At 38.2% G+C, this 20,715-nt stretch overlaps 1 protein-coding gene and 1 pseudogene across 9 annotated transcripts in view; one reads left to right on the plus strand and one right to left on the minus strand.

Annotated features, from left to right (window-relative positions):
* The window catches only part of DCP2 (decapping mRNA 2), a 118,325-nt gene that overhangs the window by 85,384 nt on the left and 12,226 nt on the right, over positions 1–20,715 (minus strand). For 3 of the 9 annotated variants that reach the window (XR_013167018.1, XR_013167017.1, XR_013167015.1), the window contains exon 1: positions 14–1,460. The exons of 1 other annotated variant lie outside the window; for it this stretch is intronic. Coding sequence is in view for 2 of the 8 variants with exons in the window: in XM_077138937.1 (XP_076995052.1) it covers positions 14–93 (80 nt within the window). In the remaining 6 variants the exon portion in view is untranslated. Of the gene's footprint in view, positions 1–13; positions 1,461–9,640; positions 9,873–20,715 lie in introns of those variants that run through there. 5 more of the 9 variants (XR_013167016.1, XR_013167014.1, XM_077138937.1 and 2 more) reach the window with 4 other exon arrangements.
* LOC143665753 (microsomal glutathione S-transferase 1 pseudogene) lies at positions 124–616 on the plus strand (annotated as a pseudogene).

Genomic DNA, 20,715 nt, shown 5'->3' on the forward strand with positions numbered 1-20,715 from the left:
TCAGAAAGCTTACCTCCTGATGTTCTTCTCAAAAGAAATTACTTGAGCTGCCTGGGACAGGTTTGCTACTTTACTTTTCCTCAGATTCCACATGCCAGACCAAAATTGAAAGAAAAAAAAAAAAAGGTTGACCTCGTCCAGCTAGTGGAGTACTTTGCTTTCTGTACTATGACTGTTTTTTCAAAAATGATGTTTATGAGTACCATAACTGCATTCTATTGTTGCAAGAAAGGTTTTTGCCAACCCAGAAGACCGCTCATCCTTTGACAAAGTAGAAAATGCTAAGAAGCATCTAAGGCCAAAAGCCAGAGTAGAACGTGAAGAAAGAACCCACCTGAATGACCTTGAAAATATTTTGCCATTTCTTGGTACTGGCCTTCTTTATTTCATGAAGCAGATCTCTCTACAGCTATCCTGCACTTCAGACTCTCTGTTGGAACATTGGGCTACCACACAATTGCGTATTTGATACCCCTTCAACAGCCAAATCAAGCTTTGGCTTTTTCTGTTGGATATGGAGTTACTTTTTCAATAACTTACAGGCTGCCGAAGAACAAACTGTATCTGTAAAGGAGAATCATACAAGTTAATATCTAATTGGTTTTTGTTAAGAATTCTGTGCTTCCAATATATAATGAGTACTTTCTTAGGTTTTTGGGAGGAGAGGAACAGAGAAATTAAGAAATGGGGGAAGCCTATTTTGAATATTAGCATCCACAAAATCCTTCATTCTTGTTCTATATTTGCACTAGAAAATTAGCATATACAGTTCTTGTCTTTCACCTTATTCATAAAATACTTTGTTATAAATTTTGATTATTCTATAATTTTTAATTTTTGCTCATTTTATACTTTAAATCCATAAAGACTGATTTTACATGTAAGATAAATCTTCATTTCTACATTATTGAAATGAACATATGAAATAAAGAATTTAAACAATGGCTTTGGGTCAAGATGGCGGCTTAACAACATGTGCATTTTAGTTCGTCCTCCAGAACAACTACTAAATAACCAGAAACAGTACAGAACAGCTCCCGGAGCCACGATAGTAACCGGACACACAGAGTACCCCAGTCTGGACAAGCTGCGAGCACCCCCGAGAACCGTGAGTTCCCAAAGCTGCGGCGGCCAGTGCCCCTCCCCCACAGGCCGCTTCCCAGAGGGGAAAGGAAAGGACTTTATCAGCTGCAGGGACTGGGCACAATCAAACGCCAATTGTGGAACTAATCAACAAATTTTGACTACTAAAAGTAGGCCCCCAGCTTAGGTGAACCTGATCAAAGCACAGGTTGCTCATTTTTGCCCCGGCACCAAGGGGGCAGGACTGACAGAAAAAGGGGATAAAAAAAAAGAAGGAAACAGAGGTTTTTGTGGCTGTGTATTTACAAAGGCTTGACTGCCTCTGAATACAGCGCAAGGACTTTTCAGGCTGCAACTGCCTCAGGCATAGGCAGAAGTGAGCTCTTTTGGGGGCTTATCTGGAGCCTGTGCCTTCCCGGGGGGGTGGGGGGGGTGAAGCCCCACCCAGGTGGAATCCCTCCATCAAGGAATTCAGACACCAGGGCTTGGTAATTTGAAGCCATTAAAACCAGCCTACAACCTCTCCTCTGTCTCCACCATGCCCCCAGCAGGGAGAGTCTGCCAAAATTAAAGGTATCGCATCATCTTATGCTGGTGGGACCTGCAGTCAGACAAGTGCCACATACTGGGCATGCTAAGAAAAGGAAAGTCTTTCAACCTGCTGGGTCTCACCCTCAGGGAAAACCAATGCAGGTGACTCTTTCCTCCTGATAGGAGGCCAGTTTGGTCTGGGAAAATCTGGCTGGGGTCTATAATATCTAAGTACACCCTCCTAAGTGTGAGGGGGTGGGGGGAAGGCACCACACAAGCAGGGCAAGAAACAAGAAAACAAGAACTGAAAATTTCTCCTCTGTTAAACAAAACTTAAGCTAAAGGTCCAGATAAAGCTGAACAGAATGTCAAAGAACAGATAGACAACAAATTCATCCAGCATGAAAGCAATCTCCAGAATAAACTAATTAAGGTAATTAAATGCCTAGACGCCAGCAAAAAATAACAAATCACACTAGGAAAATTGAAGATATGGCCCAGTCAAAGGAACAAACCAACAATTCAAATGACATACAGGAGCTGAAACAATTAATTCAGAATGTACGAACAGACATGGAAAACCTCACCAAAAACCAAATTAATGAATTGAGGGAGGATATAAAGAAGGGAAGGAGAGAACAAAAAGAAGAAACAAAGTCTGAAAAAACAAATCACAGAACTTATGGGAATGAAAGACATAGTAGAAGAGATGAAAAAAACAATGGAAACCTACAATGGTAGATTTCAAGAGCCAGAACATAGGATTTCTGAACCGGAGGACGGAACATCTGAAATCCGACAACAAACAGAAACTACAGGAAAAAAAATGGAAAAATATGAGCAGGGACTCAGGGAATTCAAAGACAATATGAAGCGCAGAAATATACATGTTGTGGGTGTCCCAGGAGAAGAGAAGGGAAAAGGAGGAGAGAAACTAATGGAGGAAATTATCACTGAAAATTTCCCAACTCTTATGAAAGAATTAAAATTACAGATCCAAGAAGTGCAGCGTACCCCAAACAGAATAGATCCAAATACACATACTCCAAGACATTTACTAATCAGACTGTCAGAGGTCAAAGAGAAAGAGAGGATCTTGAAAGCAGCAAGAGAAAAGCAATCCATCACATACAAGGGAAGCCCAATAAGACTATGCGCAGATCTCTCAGCAGAAACTATGGAGGTGAGAAGACAGTGGGATAATATATTTAAATTATTAAAAGAGAAAAACTGCCAACCAAGAATTCTATATCCAGCAAAACTGTCCTTCAAAAATGACGGAGAAATTAAAACATTTTCAGACAAAATATCATGAGAGAATTTGTGACCAAGAGACCAGCTCTGCAAGAAATACTAAAGGGAACACTAGAGACAGATACGAAGACAGAAGTGAGAGGTGTGGAGAAGAGTGTAGAAAGGAAGACTATGAGTAAAGGTAAAAAGAAGGAAAATTAGATATGACATATAAAATCCAGAAGGCAAAATAGTAGAAGAAAGTACTACCCATGCAGTAATAACACTGAATGTTAATGGATTAAACTCTCCAATAAAAAGACATAGTCTGGCAGAGTGGATTAAAAAACATCTATATGCTGTCTCTACTCAAAGGACAAAAGGCCAAGGACACAAATGGACATTTACACACCAATGTTTATAGCAGCATTATTAACAATTACCAAGAGATGGAAACAGCCAAAATGTCCATCAATAGACAGTTGGCTAAACAAACTGTGACATTTACATAAGATGGAATACTATGCAGCTGTAAGACAGAATAAAGTTATGAAGTATGTAACAACATGAATGGACCTTAAGGACATTATGCTGAGTGTGATTAGCCAGAAACAAAAGGACAAATACTGTATGGTCTCACTGATATGAACTGACATTAGTGAATAAACTTGGAACATTTCCTTGGTAACAGAGACCATCAGGAGATAGAAAAGGGTAAGATATTGGGTAATTGGAGCTGAAGGGATACAGATTGTGCAACAGGACTGAATATAAAAACTCAGAAATGGACAGCACAATATTACCTAACTGTAATACAATTATGTTGAAACACTGAATGAAGCTGCATGTGAGAATGATAGAGGGAGGAGGGCTGGGGCACAAATGAAATCACAAACAAAGATAGACGATAAAGATTGAGATGGTGTAATCTAGGAATGCCTAGAGTGTATAACGATAGTGACTAAATGTACAAATTTTAAAAATGTTTTTGCATAAGGAAGAACAAAAGAATGTCATTACTGCAGTGTGCTGAAAATAGATGGTACTTAATATTTTAAAATTTCAACTAATGTGTGAGACTAAAGCAAAAAATGTTTATTTGGTACAAATCTATACTTTGACTAGTGCATCTCCTAATATAGCTTATGTAGATAGTTGATTGAACACCTTAAGTACATGGAACTTTGTATAGGACATGAGATTTTGTTGGTTTGTCCAGGTGATGCCCTGATGAATCCTAGAGTGATTTGATCAGTAAGTGGAAAAGTATTTGCAAAGTCCCCTTTGGGGAATAGTGAGAACAGGGGAAAACTCAACTTCCCCAAGTTGAATTCTTGATATTCTCACAAGCAGTGTGGACAACCAAAGCTATAGGCTGAGCCCTCAGTCTTGGGGTTCGTTCATATGAAACTTAACCCCACAGGGGATAGGTCAAGCCTACTTAAAATTAAGCCTAAGAGTCACCCCCAAGAGAACCTCTTTTGTTGATCAGATGTGGCCTCTCTCTCCAGCCAACACAGCAAGCAGACTCACCACCCTCCCCCTGTCTACGTGGGACATGACTACCAGGGGTGTGGATCTTCCTGGCAGCGTGGGACAGAAATCCCAGAATGAGCTGAGATTCAGCATCAAGGGATTGAGAAAAACTCTAGAATGAGCTGAGACCCAGCATCAAGGGATTGAGAAAACCTTCTGGACCAAAAGCGGGAAGAGTGAAATGAGACAAAGTGTCAATGGCTGAGAGACTCCAAACAGAGTCGAGAGGTTATCCTGGAGGTTACTCTTATGCATTAAGTAGATATCACCTTGTTATTCAAGATGTAATGGAGAGGCTGGAGGGAACTTCCTGAAAATGTAGAGCTGTGTTCCAGTAGCCACGTTTCTCGATGATGATTGTATAATGATATAGCTTTCACAATGTGACTGTGTGATTGTGAAAAAAATAAAAAGAATTTAAACGATATAAAAAAGAAATTGCTTTAGAATGTACACCAGCAAAACAAGAATTAAAACCAAGATAAGATAACATATGAGATTAAGAAGAAAATGGATATATCTTGGGAGAATAACGAGAGGGAATTAGTATGTTAACCATTTAGCAAGTCTAGGGAGCAACTGGTCCAGACTGGAATAAAGGACGGAAGTCTCCAAGAGCGCAGACTCCAGGAAAAAAGAATTCTATGGAACAGACAGTATGTATGACTGAGGTTACAAGTGAGGATATAAAAAAGATACAAAAGAAAGAAAAAAAAAGGCAGCTAGAAACTTTGAAGACGCGGGGACTGGTGGGTGGGAGATGTACAAGAGAATCATAGCCCAAACGTGAAGCAAAAAAAAAACTAGAACAGAGAGCCAACAAAAAAAGTGGAATTCAAAATTGCTATAAGGATGCAAGGAATTGTGAAGAAAGCATATGATTATTTTCCCAAGAGTTAAACTAAGAAGTAACATCAAAATGATATATAGACTATAAGAAAGGAAGGTACATTTGAACATACTTCTTCAAGACTACAAAGGGATCGTGACTATGGCCCTATGAAAATGAAATAAAATCCTAACTCATGACTTGCATCTGCAATGAAAAATATGTAAAATTAAACTAACAAACGCTATTATTTTATAGCTTTTGCAATCAAACATCAATAAAAAGTACAGACTTTAAGATTAAAAAATGGAATGTAAATATTATCAATTTTAATTTTTTTTAAGTTCACCTGGATAGAAACTGAGGGAATGAGTAAAGAAGAGAATGGAAGAAAAGATAGGACGCTAATTGGCTAAATTAATCAAGTAGGGAGTCAAGAGACATTATCTGTAAGTTAAAAAAACAAATATAATTTTAAGGATATTAAAATCAAAGGTAACCAACAGAATTTAAAATAGTGATGTAACTATACTGAAACATAAGGACAAAAGTAGGTGTGGTAAACTAAACCCTCTCCTGATATCAACGTAAACTCAATCCTCTATCTAGCATCTAAAGTTGATAAAACAAGAAATTTGTACAAGCATTTTTAAAATATTGAGGTTTCCACCAGAATTCAACACAAAACAAGTGAAAGTGGAAGCCCCTGAAGAGCAGAACAGAAATAAAAAAGGATAGGGTAAGACACTGTTGCTTTTTATTTACGAAACTCTTCTGTATGGTTTGATTTTTTTTTTTTAACCATACACATGAGTATTTTTGTTTGTTTGTTTGGTTGGTTTTTTTCGTTTTGTTTTGTTTTTACATGGGCAGGCACCAGGAATCGAACCCAGGTCCTCTGGCATGGCAGGCAAGCATTCTTGCCTGCTGAGTCACCATGGCCCACCCATGAGTATGTTTTTTAATAGTTAAAAGCTGACTTCTTTAAGTAAATTTTAAGAAACAAAGGAAATTTGAATACCTGATAATTATATATATGTAAATTTGTGAACTTTTTTTATCTATTTTAAAGATTTAAAAATGTGTGTATATATATATATATATAGTAATAGCTAAAATAAAATGTTTCCACAATAATTTATTATGTAAGACATTTCCCTACCTCACAAAATGTCATCTTTTCAATATTACCACAATAGAACATTACTACAAAGGCTGCAATTAGTAGAAAATTTCTTCAGTAGAATTCAACATTAAAAATGCTAGCTGAAGATGAGCACAAATTATTTATCTATGCTAGCACCAAAACAGCAGCAACATTAGTTGCTAAAAAACAGTTTTCTCCTTCTAATACTAGAGCTGCCTCACCACCTAAATCTTAAACAAAGGTGCTTTTTAAAAATTCCAAGCATTTTCTCAACAGAGAAATAACTTACCAAACTGCAGTTTTCAGGTTTACTTAAAAACTACTTTTCAATTCTTTTTTTTTTTACTTCTCAATTTTTAATCAACTCGTTTAAATGGTATTGAAAAGTTCTGTATTCAGCTTTTAATTTCAAAAACTGAATTTCTGAATTCATTGTGCACCAATGGCAAATATCACCATTTACTTTACTTCTTCTCTGTACATTTTTAATTATAAAGCAAAGCTTATTCGCGAGAACACTGTAGAGAAAGTCTTCCTTCTCTCATCTAATTCCACTCCATCCAGATGTAACCAGTGGTTGCAGTTTGGTGAATATTCTTTCAGACTGCTGTGCCTACACAAATATATATACACACACATACAACACACAAATCTTAAAAACTGTATTAACAAAAAAGTATCATATTACTTTTAAGCATCATGCTCAACAGCATACAGTGTAAATCTTTTCTAACAGTTATTTTCTTTCAGTTTACTACTTGCCAACTACCTTAGGAATTTCTAATGGCTGCACAGTATTCCAATAAATGAAATGTTGCATATTACACTATCTGAAAAATAATATTTGATGTCTTAGTTACTAAGCAGTCTAATGATTACCATGTCACATTTTAAAAATTTAACTTTCTTGCTCTAAATTTTCACATCAAAATGAACCTCAAGTTTTTTACATTTGTCCTAAACTCACTAATATAGGTGATAACTGGAATAGGCAAGATTAACAGAAATATGAAATTATCAAAAAATAAAACATATCTTAAATATACTAATACACAGTAGAATTGGGGGAACAAATAAAGGAAGCACAAGGGCCCAAATAGAATTCAGAAATCAAGAGGTACACAGTACAAAAAAAAAAGAAGTGCAGAAAAATTAAACCTCTTTTAATTTGTTAATTTTTATAGAAAGTAAACAAATTTAAAGCATAAACATTTTTAACCCACCATCAAAAGTTGAATTAATGTAAAAAGTGTTTGATCAACAAATATATTACAAACATTAAAACATTAACTTGAAAATAGCATTACTTCTAAAACCTGATGTTTTTAAGACGTGTATATGTGGTTCTATTTTAGTTTATCAAGTAGTTAGGCCTAATTTATAAACATCATCCTTATTTATATAGCCAAAACACAATAATTAAACATTTTTTTCTTGGGGGAAAAAGTTTACTCTATTCCAAAATATTTGCATAAGAAAATAGCTTGGTTTTCACTGGAAAACCAAGTATCTTTAACACTTAAGAGATAATTAATTCATTGTCTGCAAAACACAATATAATTATTTTGTGAATAAACAGGTTCCACCCATAAAATCAATGCCTTCATAATGGCTGATACTTCTTTAGATGATATAATCAACAGTAATAAACAAGTTAAACCCAATACCAGTAGGAACTTTGATTTAATGCCTTGTAAATTATGTAATTGCCAGATCTTTTTCTAAAGCTAAATTAACATCCTTAATAATCCACACATAATTATTGTTTGCCTTTTCAAATATACATATTCAAATTTATTTCAAAGTATTAGATGCACATCCTTTTAAAAATCTTGGAAATTGGAGAAAAGTAACACTCTCATAATCTCACTTTTGGTATATGTTCTTCTAATCATTTATCCACACAACCATACCATATATGAAATTCCTTTTTTCTTAATAAATTTGGGATCTTAAAAAACAAGATCTTTCCAACTTTACACTTTTTTGTAGTACATATGAGACTATCACATTGTCAAAATTGTAATTAACCATCAAAGAAGTAAAGTGCCATTAATTCTTTTTAATTGCAAAATTAGCTCATTAACTTATCTATAGGTACTTTTCGTTTGTGAAGCTTAAAATATTAGACTTGACTTTCTATTACATTTGCCTCCTGTAGGAGAAAAAGCACAGGGACTGCAAAGTAAAAGGCCTAGGTTTCAAATCTTGTAGTTTTTACAACCTCTCCTGAGTCTGTTCAGTTGAAAATGGAATTAATTGTACCTAGCAAATAGGGTTGTTTCAAGGATTAAATAAAATGATATATGTGAAGGAAGAACCCAGTGCCTGGCATACAGCATTAACTCCAAAAATATTACGGTTTTTTCCCCATTAAAAAAAAGAAAAGAAAAACGTGAGAACGACACAACTACTGAAAGTTAGACTTCTGGACATAAATACAGCAGCTCTAACTGAGAAGGTATTATTTTTTGTCAGAGCCTTTAATCATCTGTAATCTAAATTATTTCTTAACCCAAATAGCCCAGTGACAGCTTAGGGTATTATTGCACCCAAATTTTTACTTCAGGAAGAGGAAATATTTTAAGTCAATTTTACACCCGTTTGGCTATCCGAAATCGTAGCTAATGGAAGGGAAGAAGGCAGCAAACTTCTCTTGCAGAGGTAAACTGTGCGCTGTAAACTCTGTGCTTGAGAATTTCCTTTAAGAATGATTAAGGGATGAAACTAAAAGGAGCTCTAGATTTTTTTCCATCCAACGATAAATCGTAGAGCGAAGAAGACAGTATTTGTGGTGTGTAAAAATGTGTAGAGAAGGCAGGATGTCTAGGAATACAAGGTTCCGGGTAAGGAGTAAATCTGAAAACTGCTCCCTCCGAGGGCCGGGGCTCCCAGGGTTCTAAGACTCGGAACACTAGGGTCTTCGCACAGGACCGGGGAAAGAGAAGCAGGGAGGAGGGGGGAAAACGGTCAGTAAAAGTCAGAGGCAGAAAAAACAACGGGAAGAGGAGGGAGCAGCCGAAAAACGCTAAAGAACTAAGAAAAAGAGGAAATTCGGGTACTCGGCGGGTTAAGGATGAAGGGTACCGTGAGAAACAAGGAAGCTGTGGCGGAAAAAGAGGGGTCGTGTTGTCTGAGAAGCCTGGACGGGAGGAAGCGGGCAGCGGTGACACCAGAAAGCGAGGACACGGATGGGGGTGGCGTGGAGGGCTCTGGGGTCGGCGGATCTAAGAGGAAATCGAGGCCCAGGTGGGGCCGGGTCAGCGCGGACGCCGCATTACCTGCAGAGATCGTCCAGGACGCTGCCGGGAATCTCCACCCGTTTGGTCTCCATGATGAGGACCTACAGCAGGAGCAGTGCATCCCGGCTCCGCGCGGCCGGGGACCGAGGTTATGGCACGGAGGCTCCGGCTCGCCGGAGAGCAAGTAGCGGCGGCAGCGGCGGCTCCAATGAAGAGGAGAGGCGGTGGGGCGGGACCTGCTCACTTCCGTCCTGCTCCCTCAGCCTTGGACCCCGAGGCTGGGCCAAGGAGCGGGGCGGAGTCCCGGGAGTCCCGCCCCTACTCTGCTTGAAAGGCCCAATGGGAAGCAGAAGAATCAGGACCCTGAGCACGCTAAGCCAATGAGACATTTGTTTATTGGCTCGTCCTCTCCAATCCGTCTAAAGCTGTTCAGTCGCTACTCACAAAATCAACTTCCCGCCGCCTTTAACTGAGCCCAAGGGTGCACTTGCGCATGCGCGTTGTGCCTCTGTTCGCACTACCAGGAAATCTAAAGGGTTCTAATCTTCCTATAGACCCGAGGTCGATAACTGGATCTGTGATGTGGTCTGAAATAAAGTTTTCTCGGTGACTGAGCTGGCGCTCGTACGGGTATATCCCAAAGGCCAGTTCCTCATAGCTGTGTATTCCTGATCCCCATCACCAAATATCGTGCACACAAAACAATCGCAATTTCCAGGCCGAGGGCTGTGCCTTCTTTCATACAAACACCTAAAAAGGATATACCGTTTTCAAGTGGCTCACCTGTGACCCGACTACTGTTGAACCTGCACTTGTGTTCTGTGTTCCATCCCCTACACACTCACTGTCCTTCAATTTGTTCATTCTCATTCATTCCTCTTCTTGTTTAATGGAGTCCAATCCATTCAGGATCCTTGGAGAAACTTTGAATCCATACATTCCCCACCTCCTTCCTTCTTACGTCAGACCCACTGGCTGCCGGACAACACTTGCTGGTTCTGAATTTAATCTGTTCTACCATTTAATCTGTCTCTTCTTTTAATGTCTGTCCAAATGCCTGCCATCTTTTTACTTCATTTTCCATCATTTCTTCGACACTACTGCAAAAGTTGCCTAACAAGCACCTCTGCCTCCATTCTCAGCCTGTGCAACTATCCTAGTTTTGTTTTTGTTTGATTCAGCTTTTGATAGCTCTCCATGAATATGGGAGCCCAAACTCCCTTAGCACAATGATATAGGAGGCCTGTCACAATCTATTTTACTCTCATTTCCCATCTTTTTTGCTCTTTCTTAGAGAATTTCTCAAATTTATCTTCCAGTCATCTATAAATTTTTTTCATGTCTCCTATAATATTTTTACTTTTCCAGGGTTCTCTTTTATTCTTCAAATGTCTCTTTCTTGTGGTGTAATATTTTTGCTTCATAGATATAATAGTTTCTCTTCTCTCCCTCTGAGGAAATTAAAAGAACATTTTTAATTTTTTTTTCTTCTTCCTGACATAGTCTTTTGTACCTCTTAGCTGCTTTTTGCTATTAGTTTGGTCACCATCTATCACATGAGAAGATTTCTGGTGGTTCTTGACTGTCCACTCAAACTAAAATTCAGGGCACTGAAAAGCTGAAGAATCAAGCACTGAAAAAGCTGATTGGAAACTCAGAGCATGTGGGAGGGCTCTTGACTGGGAACACTTGGCATCAATATCTTTAGGTCATTCTTCCTGGCCGGTTAAATTCCCTAAAGAACATCCTTCCTGCCTGGGGGATAAGGTCCAGCTGGGCATATTCTGGGAGCCAACTAGAGAAGCACAGGCTGTAACATTCCATTTGCTTCATTCAATCCCCCTGGCACAATACTAGTCTTAATTTACGTTTCCTAAGAAGCAGACCATGAGACAAAGATTTGAGTACAAGTAGTTTATGTAGGAGGTGATCCAGCGAAAGACTAATAGCAGAGCAGGCCAGTGAGTCTAGGAAGGGAAGAACAACCGTAAAGAATTCATTATCAAGGAAAATAACACTGTGGGTAATTGGAGCTTAATCCCATTAGAGAACTCTTGAGGGCCAGTGTAAAACACATACTTCAAGGGGTGAGGAAATGGAGTATTTGCATACCAACTTTCATATTATTTGAGGGCTGCTCCTGGGGTTTGCACCCCACCATGCCTCATAAACAGCAAGGCGGTCTCTGGCAGATAGAAAAGGTCCTAAGCCAAAGAAATGCTGGTGCTCTTCATTGAAAGTCTGGCCAGCGTGGATGGGGTGGTAAGGGTGAGGGGACACACCTCCTTTTTTGCTGAGTACATTCTGTTTGCCTGAGCTTCTTGTCTCTGGCTGGGAGTTCCTTATTTTTCTTAGCTGTCCAATTTGGAGTTCAAGTCTGGTTTTTAGGAAACAATGACGGGAGGCAAAGTAGTGTTTACCACCATGGGTCAATGGTATAGAAACAAGCAAATTACTAGTCACCTGCTGAAACACTCAGAGGAAGACTTCCTGCTGCTGAGCTCTTTGTATTGCCCCAGCTCAGGGGTGGCTATACTACTACTATTGGCGCTGGAGGACCAGCAAGTCCCCAAACCCTCACTCAGTGCTACACCAATCTCCCCCATCAAGAAATCCAGAGATGTACGTGAGTGAGCATCTTCCAAGTCACTTTCTTGCCCACTTCCCACCCTATCCCTGCCTCCTTACACACAGATTGCCAGGAGCTAGGACCCCACATACTTTTCAGCCTTATCGGGAAACTCTGAGCCATGACCTTCAAAGAAGCCAGGGCCTCATTCACATCTAACTTTCCACAAGCCCTAGCAGTCTTCGGCTCTAGAGAGGCAGATAATTTTAGAGATGAGGGAAAGGGAAATGCCAGGGCTCTTAATGTAATGCTGATATAATTTTAAATTCATTGGATTGACAAAACTTTTATAATTTAAAAGTATATTGTCTCATTTACTCTTTATAACTACATGGGATAGGCAGATAGGGATTAATAAAACTTATAAAAATTAAATGACAGTTTGCAGCAGAACCATAACTAGAATTCACATCTGAACTCATGGCAGGAATTCTGCTTTAGGGAGAATGACTCAATAACAATAATGAAAGACTGTACAGTGTAGGTCATATAAAACTCCTTTCAAATAGAATGCTTAATCAACTTTGTCTATCAACAAAGTTGTCATCAAATTCCTTTTTAAAAGTACTTAATTTCTTTATGGACTCCTCTTAAATTGCGTGAGGTTGAATTAAGTCTGTCAAAGCTATTTTACATCCCTGCAAAGTTTTTATGGTTCAAGTCAACATTCAAAGAGCAGCACATACTTGTCCCTCTGTTTACCCCACCCCTCTCCTTCTGCTGGATCATTTCCAATAGGATATAAAATGTTTTAGTAACATATATATACCAAAAAAACCCCAAAACACCCTTATCTCTATCGTGATCTTACTAGATCTTGTCCAATCTCATTTCCTCTTCCTGGGTTCACACTTCTTTGCATTTAAGTGGAATCAGATAACTGACTCTGGTCTATGGAGTGAGCAAAAGTGATATACCCAACTCCCAAGCACTGCTCCTAAAATGTCCTACGTAATTTTTACAATCTCTCTTCCCTTCTCTTCCAAGCTGGAAATGATATAGCCACACTGCGAAAGGAGTGCACATCCTGAGTTTTCTGATTGGTGGAGAGCTACCCAGGAGCATTTAATTCAGATTCTACATGAGCAAGAAGTATACTTCTTTGTGAAGCATCTTGATTTTTTTACACACAAACTATTCTCCCTAATTAGCCTTCCCCACTTCAGTAAATGCATTTTTGGTGGACGTTTTTATTCACCCATGGAGCACCCGTTCTCCTATAGCTTCATGGACATGCAAACTATAAAGTTATACAGAGCCCCACACTCAGAAGTGCCCCATGCTTCATTTAATGCTCCGCTATCATCATCTTGAAATTCTTAATAATTTTATTTCTGAACTTGTATTTTGTTAAGCGAAATTGAATGAGCCAATGGAGGACACACTTGAGCAGAAGAAATATGTACAATATTTGTGTTTTCCCTCTTGCTGCTCCCTTTGCATATAACATTTGCAATATCTAGTAAGAAAAAATTTCCAGTCGACCCAAATGTATGGGGGTTCAGTGAGTTTCAAAGTGAGAGCAAGATAAGCATGTTACTACTGAGTATGTGGGATCACTGATACCACAAAAGGCCATGCTTTCTTCGAACAAGAATTTTCTTTGAATACAAAAAAAAGGCAATGATATTTTAAGAAACCGAAACAATCAAGGAACCTTATCATATTCTTGCTTCCCTGAATTAACCAAACACTTGTGTTGAAAATGATGACATAAGAGGAAAGGGAAAGATAGAGCAATCCATTTTTTCCTTTCAGTCTTCATTCATTCATCAGTAAGCTGAAGGTAGAGTATGTTAGTAAAATTTGCACATATCAGGAAGTGATAAAGACAGTTGACTTAGTTTTGTGCAGGGTTTCCACTATTCCGGTAAGAATGAAGTACATATTCATAAATAAACTTTGAGATGGGAATTGCATAATTTCAGTGATTCCACCTACAAGTTCAATGGTGGTATATTTGCATTTAACACTGGCACTGCACAATAAAATGGTGAACGGTAAAATTCATGGAAATCACCTACGTATTTAATTTTTCTTACTTAGAATGACATTAACTGTCAAAAGAAAGCACCATGACAAGGTGAGAGAAAGTCTGTGGAAGAAAGGAGAAAAAACCTTTGTATTTCAGTACCGTTAGTGACACTTTTTTCCTGCTTTTTTTGAACAATGAGCCCCACATGAAAATGGGCCCCATAAATCATGTGGCCAGCCCTGAATTTGCCCCTTACAGTTTCCTAATAGAACCCTAAATCAGACATGTATACTTTGGCTTCCCCCATGCAGCACATATGTTTCTGGGGAAGCTAGCCACACTCTTGGTTCTAAGGGTTGGCTCTGGTCACCTGACCATTCCCTGAGTAGGTATGTACCCACACAGTCCAAGCAGAGTGACTCTTAGGATTCTTACTTAAAACATTAAGACAAAAGAATTTCTCTTCTTTCATTGGATGCCATCATGCCAGGGTATGATGGTAGGATGCTTAGAACTACTACAGTCATCTCACTATCATCTTGAGGAAAAAGAATAGGAAAAACCTGAAAGACTTGTAAAGAAATGGAGCTAGAACACCTGGAATAAGTGAACCCCAAGCTCTGTCCTACCTATGAACTTACATGAACCCACTATTAATCAGGGTTCTCCAGATAAACAGAACCAATAGGATATATAATATATATAAACAATAAAAGAATTATTATAGGAATTTGCTCACACAACCATGGGGATTGTCAAGTCTGAAATCCGTAGGGCTGGTCACAAGTTGGAAACTCCTTTGAAGATGAAACTGAATTCTCTGGGAGAAGCTATCAGGCTAAAGTAGAGGTCAAAATTATTCTTTTTTGATTTCTGAAATCTTAAGTTCTGATTTTTAAGACCTCCAACTGATTGGATCAGAAGACTCCATTGCTAAGAGCAGCTCCTTTGTTGATTGTAGATGCAATCCAATGTAGAAGCAATCAACTGCCTATAGATACAAATCCATTGACAAAATATTTTCACAGTAACACTCAGGCCAGCACCTCCTTGACCAAACAACTGGACGCCATAAACTAGTCAAATTGATGCATGAAATCAACCATCACAAATCTAAACATTTATTTTTGTTTAAGCCAAAGCTATATTACTTGAGCCCAAATCACTGTAATTGATATACCCTATTAGCTATCCAGTGGCACACACCAGAAAAGTGAACCTTGATTCCTCTCATGTCCAGTTCATCAGCAAATCCTGTTCCTTTTATCTCCAAAATGTATCATCCCCCTTTTCTCCACCTCAACTTGCCACATTGTAGTCCTATTGAGCTACTGCAATAGGCTCCTAGCTGGACTACTGGCTTCCACTCTTGCCTAATTTTAATCCATCCTCCACATAGGAGCCAGCAAGCATGATCATCTTAGAACATAAATTCAGTCACATCATCTCCTGTTTAAAAACCTCATAATCCTTAGGTAAAATGCAATTTGCTTACCATGATAGAAGAAAACTCATCTTATGGGGCACCTGCTCCAGTTTCATTCTATGCCCCATCTTCATCTTCCTCTCTATACTCTAGCCACACTAATCTTCTTGCACTTCATCAAATGCGAAATTGAATGAGGGAATCATCCACACGCATGATTCCCTCCCTTTCATCTTTTATATACAGCTTAAACACTATCTCTGCAGAAAGACCTTCCCTAAGTGCTCTATGTCAATAGTCTCTACAGTCTCTACTGTTACTATCACATTGCTTTCTTTGTTTCCTTCAAACTATGCTTCCTCAATTTGAAATTTTTTCAATTAATCTTTGAGCTATCCCCCACCATACTGTAAGTTCAAAGAAGAGGAAGCTTTATCCTGTCATATTTAGTGAATGTCTAGGGTTTAAAATGTCCAAGCCATGAAATAGGCCACTCTAACAACATTTGTTAACTGAAAAATGTGCATACAAATGAATTACAACCAAATATGTGCTGAGGTTGCCAAGGATGAGGCAATGACTCACAAAATCTTAAGAGTGAATCTCTGCTTAGAAATCTGCTGAAAAAGATAACCTCATGCTAGCTCAGATAGAATTTTATTGCTTTCACCAGAGTGCTAATTAATACAGAGCTTACTCTCTTTTTCTGTGTATACATAATACATTTGGTATCATATTAATAATTTAAATATATTATATATAAATATATGTTATGAATAAATATATCATGTGTAAATGTAATGTATATATAACACAACTCCGACTCTAGAACTCTAGAGCATGCTCTTTTTCTTTTGCCCTTTCCTTGCTCATCCTGCTGTCATGTTTAATTTCCATGCTCTGATGTGTTTGTGCAGAATGTGACAAAGCAGTTGAAAGGTGGCAAATGAAGTTGTCAGAACCAAATAACAAAGCTGTAAGCTAGTAGTAATAACCTTTTTTTCCTGACGGACGAATCACAAAAAATTTCATTGTTTCAGGACTTTCCATTTTTAGAAATAATTTCTTGAATTTTAAAATCAGAAATATTTATTTGCTATATCTCTATAACTGATATATATCTATATATCTAATTTATCTGTATAACGGTTCTTAAGAATTATCCTATTAATAATACATGTTACTAAATAAGCAATTTTTTTGGCTAAAATTTCAGAAACTAAATTATTAACTCATTATTATGCTGAATCTTTAAACAAATTTTGTTGTTGAGTAAGCATGTGTAAGGCTGGTTTGTTTTATCTGTCTTTAACTGATCCTATAAGCGTCTTAATTGGGCAAAGCAGTTTATCTTATGGTACCCCTTAAATGGAAGTCTTTAAAATTAAAGGTTCTCTTAAAAAAAAAAAATTAAAGGTTCTCTTGAAAACAACAAACAAACCCAGTATGGCCTTTTATAAGAAGAACTACCTCTGTTTTCACTTATTGTGAGTACAGCTACATAAGGCTCGCTGTGAGGGCATTCCTGCAATTAGTTTTAGGTCTGTATCATAGTACAAGACATAGCTCCACATTTGGTGCCCCTCCCCACTGATACAAAGGCCCTGCCTGTGATGGACCTGGGTAGACCCAACTATTCCCAGAATGTACAAGGAAACCAGAACCCAAACCACCAAAAGTCTATTTTATTTGCTACCAGTAGAGGGTATCCATTCCTTTTCTCCATTTGCAGTCTGACCTAATACTGCTGTCTCATGTTTTTAGTGTACAAGAGCAGAACTGTCTAACCGAGGCTTCTGCCGTACATAGGATTTCATTTCTAAGGAGTTAAGGAAATTACATTATTTTCTGGTTAAATGATTCTGATCTCTAAAGAAACCCTTCCCCGCCCCATAAAACCTCCCTCAAAGTTTGCCTTCTCTTTTCCATTCTGTACTCATTGCAGCACTGCCAAAATGGTGGTACAATATTACTCAGTATATTCAATTAACAGCAACCTAGTGGTTTAAACAACACACATTTATTATCTTACTGTTCTGTAGGTAAGAAGTCTGACGTGGCCCTCACTGGGCTAAAACCAAGGTGGCAGCAGGGCTGTGTTCCCTTCTGGAGGCACCAAGGGAGCAGCTAAAAGAGTTTCCTTGTCTTTTCCGGTTTCTAGAAGCTGCCACATTTCTTGGCTCATGGTCCCCTTCCTCCATCTTTAAAGCCAGGAGTTACAGGGCGATTTCTTCTTATATCTCATCCTTCTGATCTTCTTCCATAGTCACTTCTCTCTCACTCATTTCTTCTGCTTCTCTTCCACTCTTAGGGGTACTTGTGACTACATCAGGCCCGAACATTCCAGAATAATTTCCCTATTTTAAAATCAGGTTAGCAACCTTAATTCCATCTGCAATCCTAACCTTCTTTTTCTATGTAATATAACATATTCACAGATCCAGGGATTAAGACATGGACACCTTTGGGGGGCCATTATTCTGCCTCCCACACTCTTTCTGTATCCTTGCAGTATAGCCCTACTCTATGTCTATCCACTCTTTCATTTCCCTGTCTTCAGGAATCAGCAGTGTAGACATTTTAACCATGTTTGAAAATTGCTGGTTTTATTAAATCACAGTTGTGGACTTTTAACTCCTTTGTTCATCTTATATGGGATCACTCCAATTTAAAATAGGCATTGGTTATGGGTAAAAATGATATGATGTCTGGGATTTGCTTTAGAATAATCCAGTTGGGAAAAAAAATTGCAAGGCAAGTAGACAAAATAAGATTGACTAAATGTTGACAATTGTTGAAATTATAAGCACATGGAGTTTCATTATACTCTTTCCTTTTGTATATAATTTCAAATTTTCGTAATAAAAACTTTTAAAATGAAGATTTTCTTATGGACAATTCTACTGACTCCCCCTTATTGTTCCTTTAGTATTTGAAAGAGAAATAATTTGATAATAGTTGAAACTACATACTAAAAATATCATTGTTAAATGCACCAATTCAAAGTGCAACTGACTAAAAAAATACAGTGAGATTCATTTACATATGAAAAATGCTGTTGACTTTTAATAAAATTAAACTTTTTATTTTGAGAAAAATCACAGATTCATATGCAACTGTAAGAAAAGAAATCTAGCATACCATTTACCCAGTTTCCCACATCTTGCAAAACCATAGTCCAATATCACAACTAGGATATTGACATTGATACAGTCAGATACTGATCATTTTTGTCACCATGAAGATACCTCATTCTGCCTTGTTATGGCCAGAATTATCCACCTGAGTGTCAAATATTTATGAAAAATTTCAAATGAAGGTACTTCAGACAACTTAATGGCTGGAAGCTATTAACAACATGGCAGTTACTGCGAGCCGCTGCCTCTTCTCCTTGAAAAGACTCCATTAAAGGCCTACACTTCATAGCCTCTCTCACAACTAGATCTGACTAAATGTGGCAACTGCATTTGGTCAAGGAAATATAAGCAGAAGAATAGTCTAGGACCTCTGAGTTGTCTCTAAGAGAAAAGAATAGGCCTTTCTTTGCCCCTTTTTGCTCCTTCCTGTGGCCAGCAACTAGCCATCTGGTCAGAGCAGAAAACAGAAGACACCCATTCTGGGCCCTGAGGACTTTGGAGGCATCAAACCAGTCCCAGAGTACATATCTCTAGACTTCTTTTACTGAGAGAGATATAAATTTCTATTTTGTTTAAGCCATGGTATTGAGGTTTTTCTGCTACATGCAGATAGAAGTCCAAACTGACATAGGCAGTCTTCTTATCTAGAACCATTGGCGGGTTCTTATTTGAGGGTTGAAACTGCTCTTTTGATTTGGGAAAAATATTTCATAGGCCTTTTTGATCATATGAAATTAAAGCCTGGTACCTATTTCGGACTGAAGAGTTTGAAACAATTGGAAGGAAAACCGTTCTGCAGAGTAATGCCAAATGTTATTTTCCTTGTGAGTAGAGTTGAGGAAAGGAGAAGGAGCACAGAGGAAGGAGTTCCTTTTCTTTTTAGGAAAAAAAAGGGGATGAGGATAGTTGAGAACCCATACATGGGATCGGGGCTCAATGTCATGGGTTCTCCCACCTGTCATCGATTATCCCAAAGATGCTCCTGCAACCATGTGCTCAAGGAGAGTGACAGCCAGAGCAGCCCTCTGCAGAGATGGTTCTAGAAACCAGGATGTCCAGTATGTTCCAATGTTAAAGTGAAGGGTTTTTATTTCCTTTTTTTTGCACAGTAATTTTCTTTGGTAATATCCAAATATAGTGAGAATCCATGAGTTTTCACTCCTCAGCATCCATTTTCCTGTGGTAACATGAAGTTGTTTTCTATGAGGAGCCACTATTCCCCCACTTTCACCCAAAGTGTTGTGGGTCAGTTTGATTCCTCAGCCCAATCCAGGCTGCAAAAGACCAAAGACTGAAATATTTGCTGAACTTATTTTTTTTTCTTTCATCACATAGTTGTATATTCATCATCATGATCATTTCTTAGAATATTTGCATCAATTCAGAAAAAGAAATAAAAAGAAAACAGAAAAAAAATTCATACATACCATACCCCTTACCCCTCCCTTTCATTGATCACTAGAATTTCAATCTACTAAATTTATTTTAACATTTGTTCCCCTTATTATTTATTTATTTTTAATCCATATGTTTTACTCATCTGTCCAGAAGGTAGCTAAAAGGAGCACAGACACAAGGTTTTCACAACCACACGGTCACATTGCGAAAGCAATATTATACAATCATCTTCAAGAAACATGGCTACTGGAACACAGAGCTACATTTTCAGGCAGTTCCCTCCAGCCTCTCTGTTACACCTTAACTAAAAAGGTTATATCTATTTAATGCGTAAGAATAGCCTCCAGGATAACCCCTGTTTGGAATCTCTCAGCCATTGACACTTTATTGTGTCTCATTTCACTCTTCCCCCTTTCTGTCGAGAAGGTTTTCTCAATCCCTTGATGCTTGAGTTCCAGCTCATTCTAGGATTTCCGTCCCAAGTTGACAGGAAGGTCCACACCCCTGGGAGTCATGTCCCACGTAGAGAGGGGGAGGGCAGCGAGTTTG

This window comes from Tamandua tetradactyla, chromosome 21 (genome assembly GCF_023851605.1).
Source record: "Tamandua tetradactyla isolate mTamTet1 chromosome 21, mTamTet1.pri, whole genome shotgun sequence".
Taxonomy (NCBI): Eukaryota; Metazoa; Chordata; class Mammalia; order Pilosa; family Myrmecophagidae; genus Tamandua; species Tamandua tetradactyla.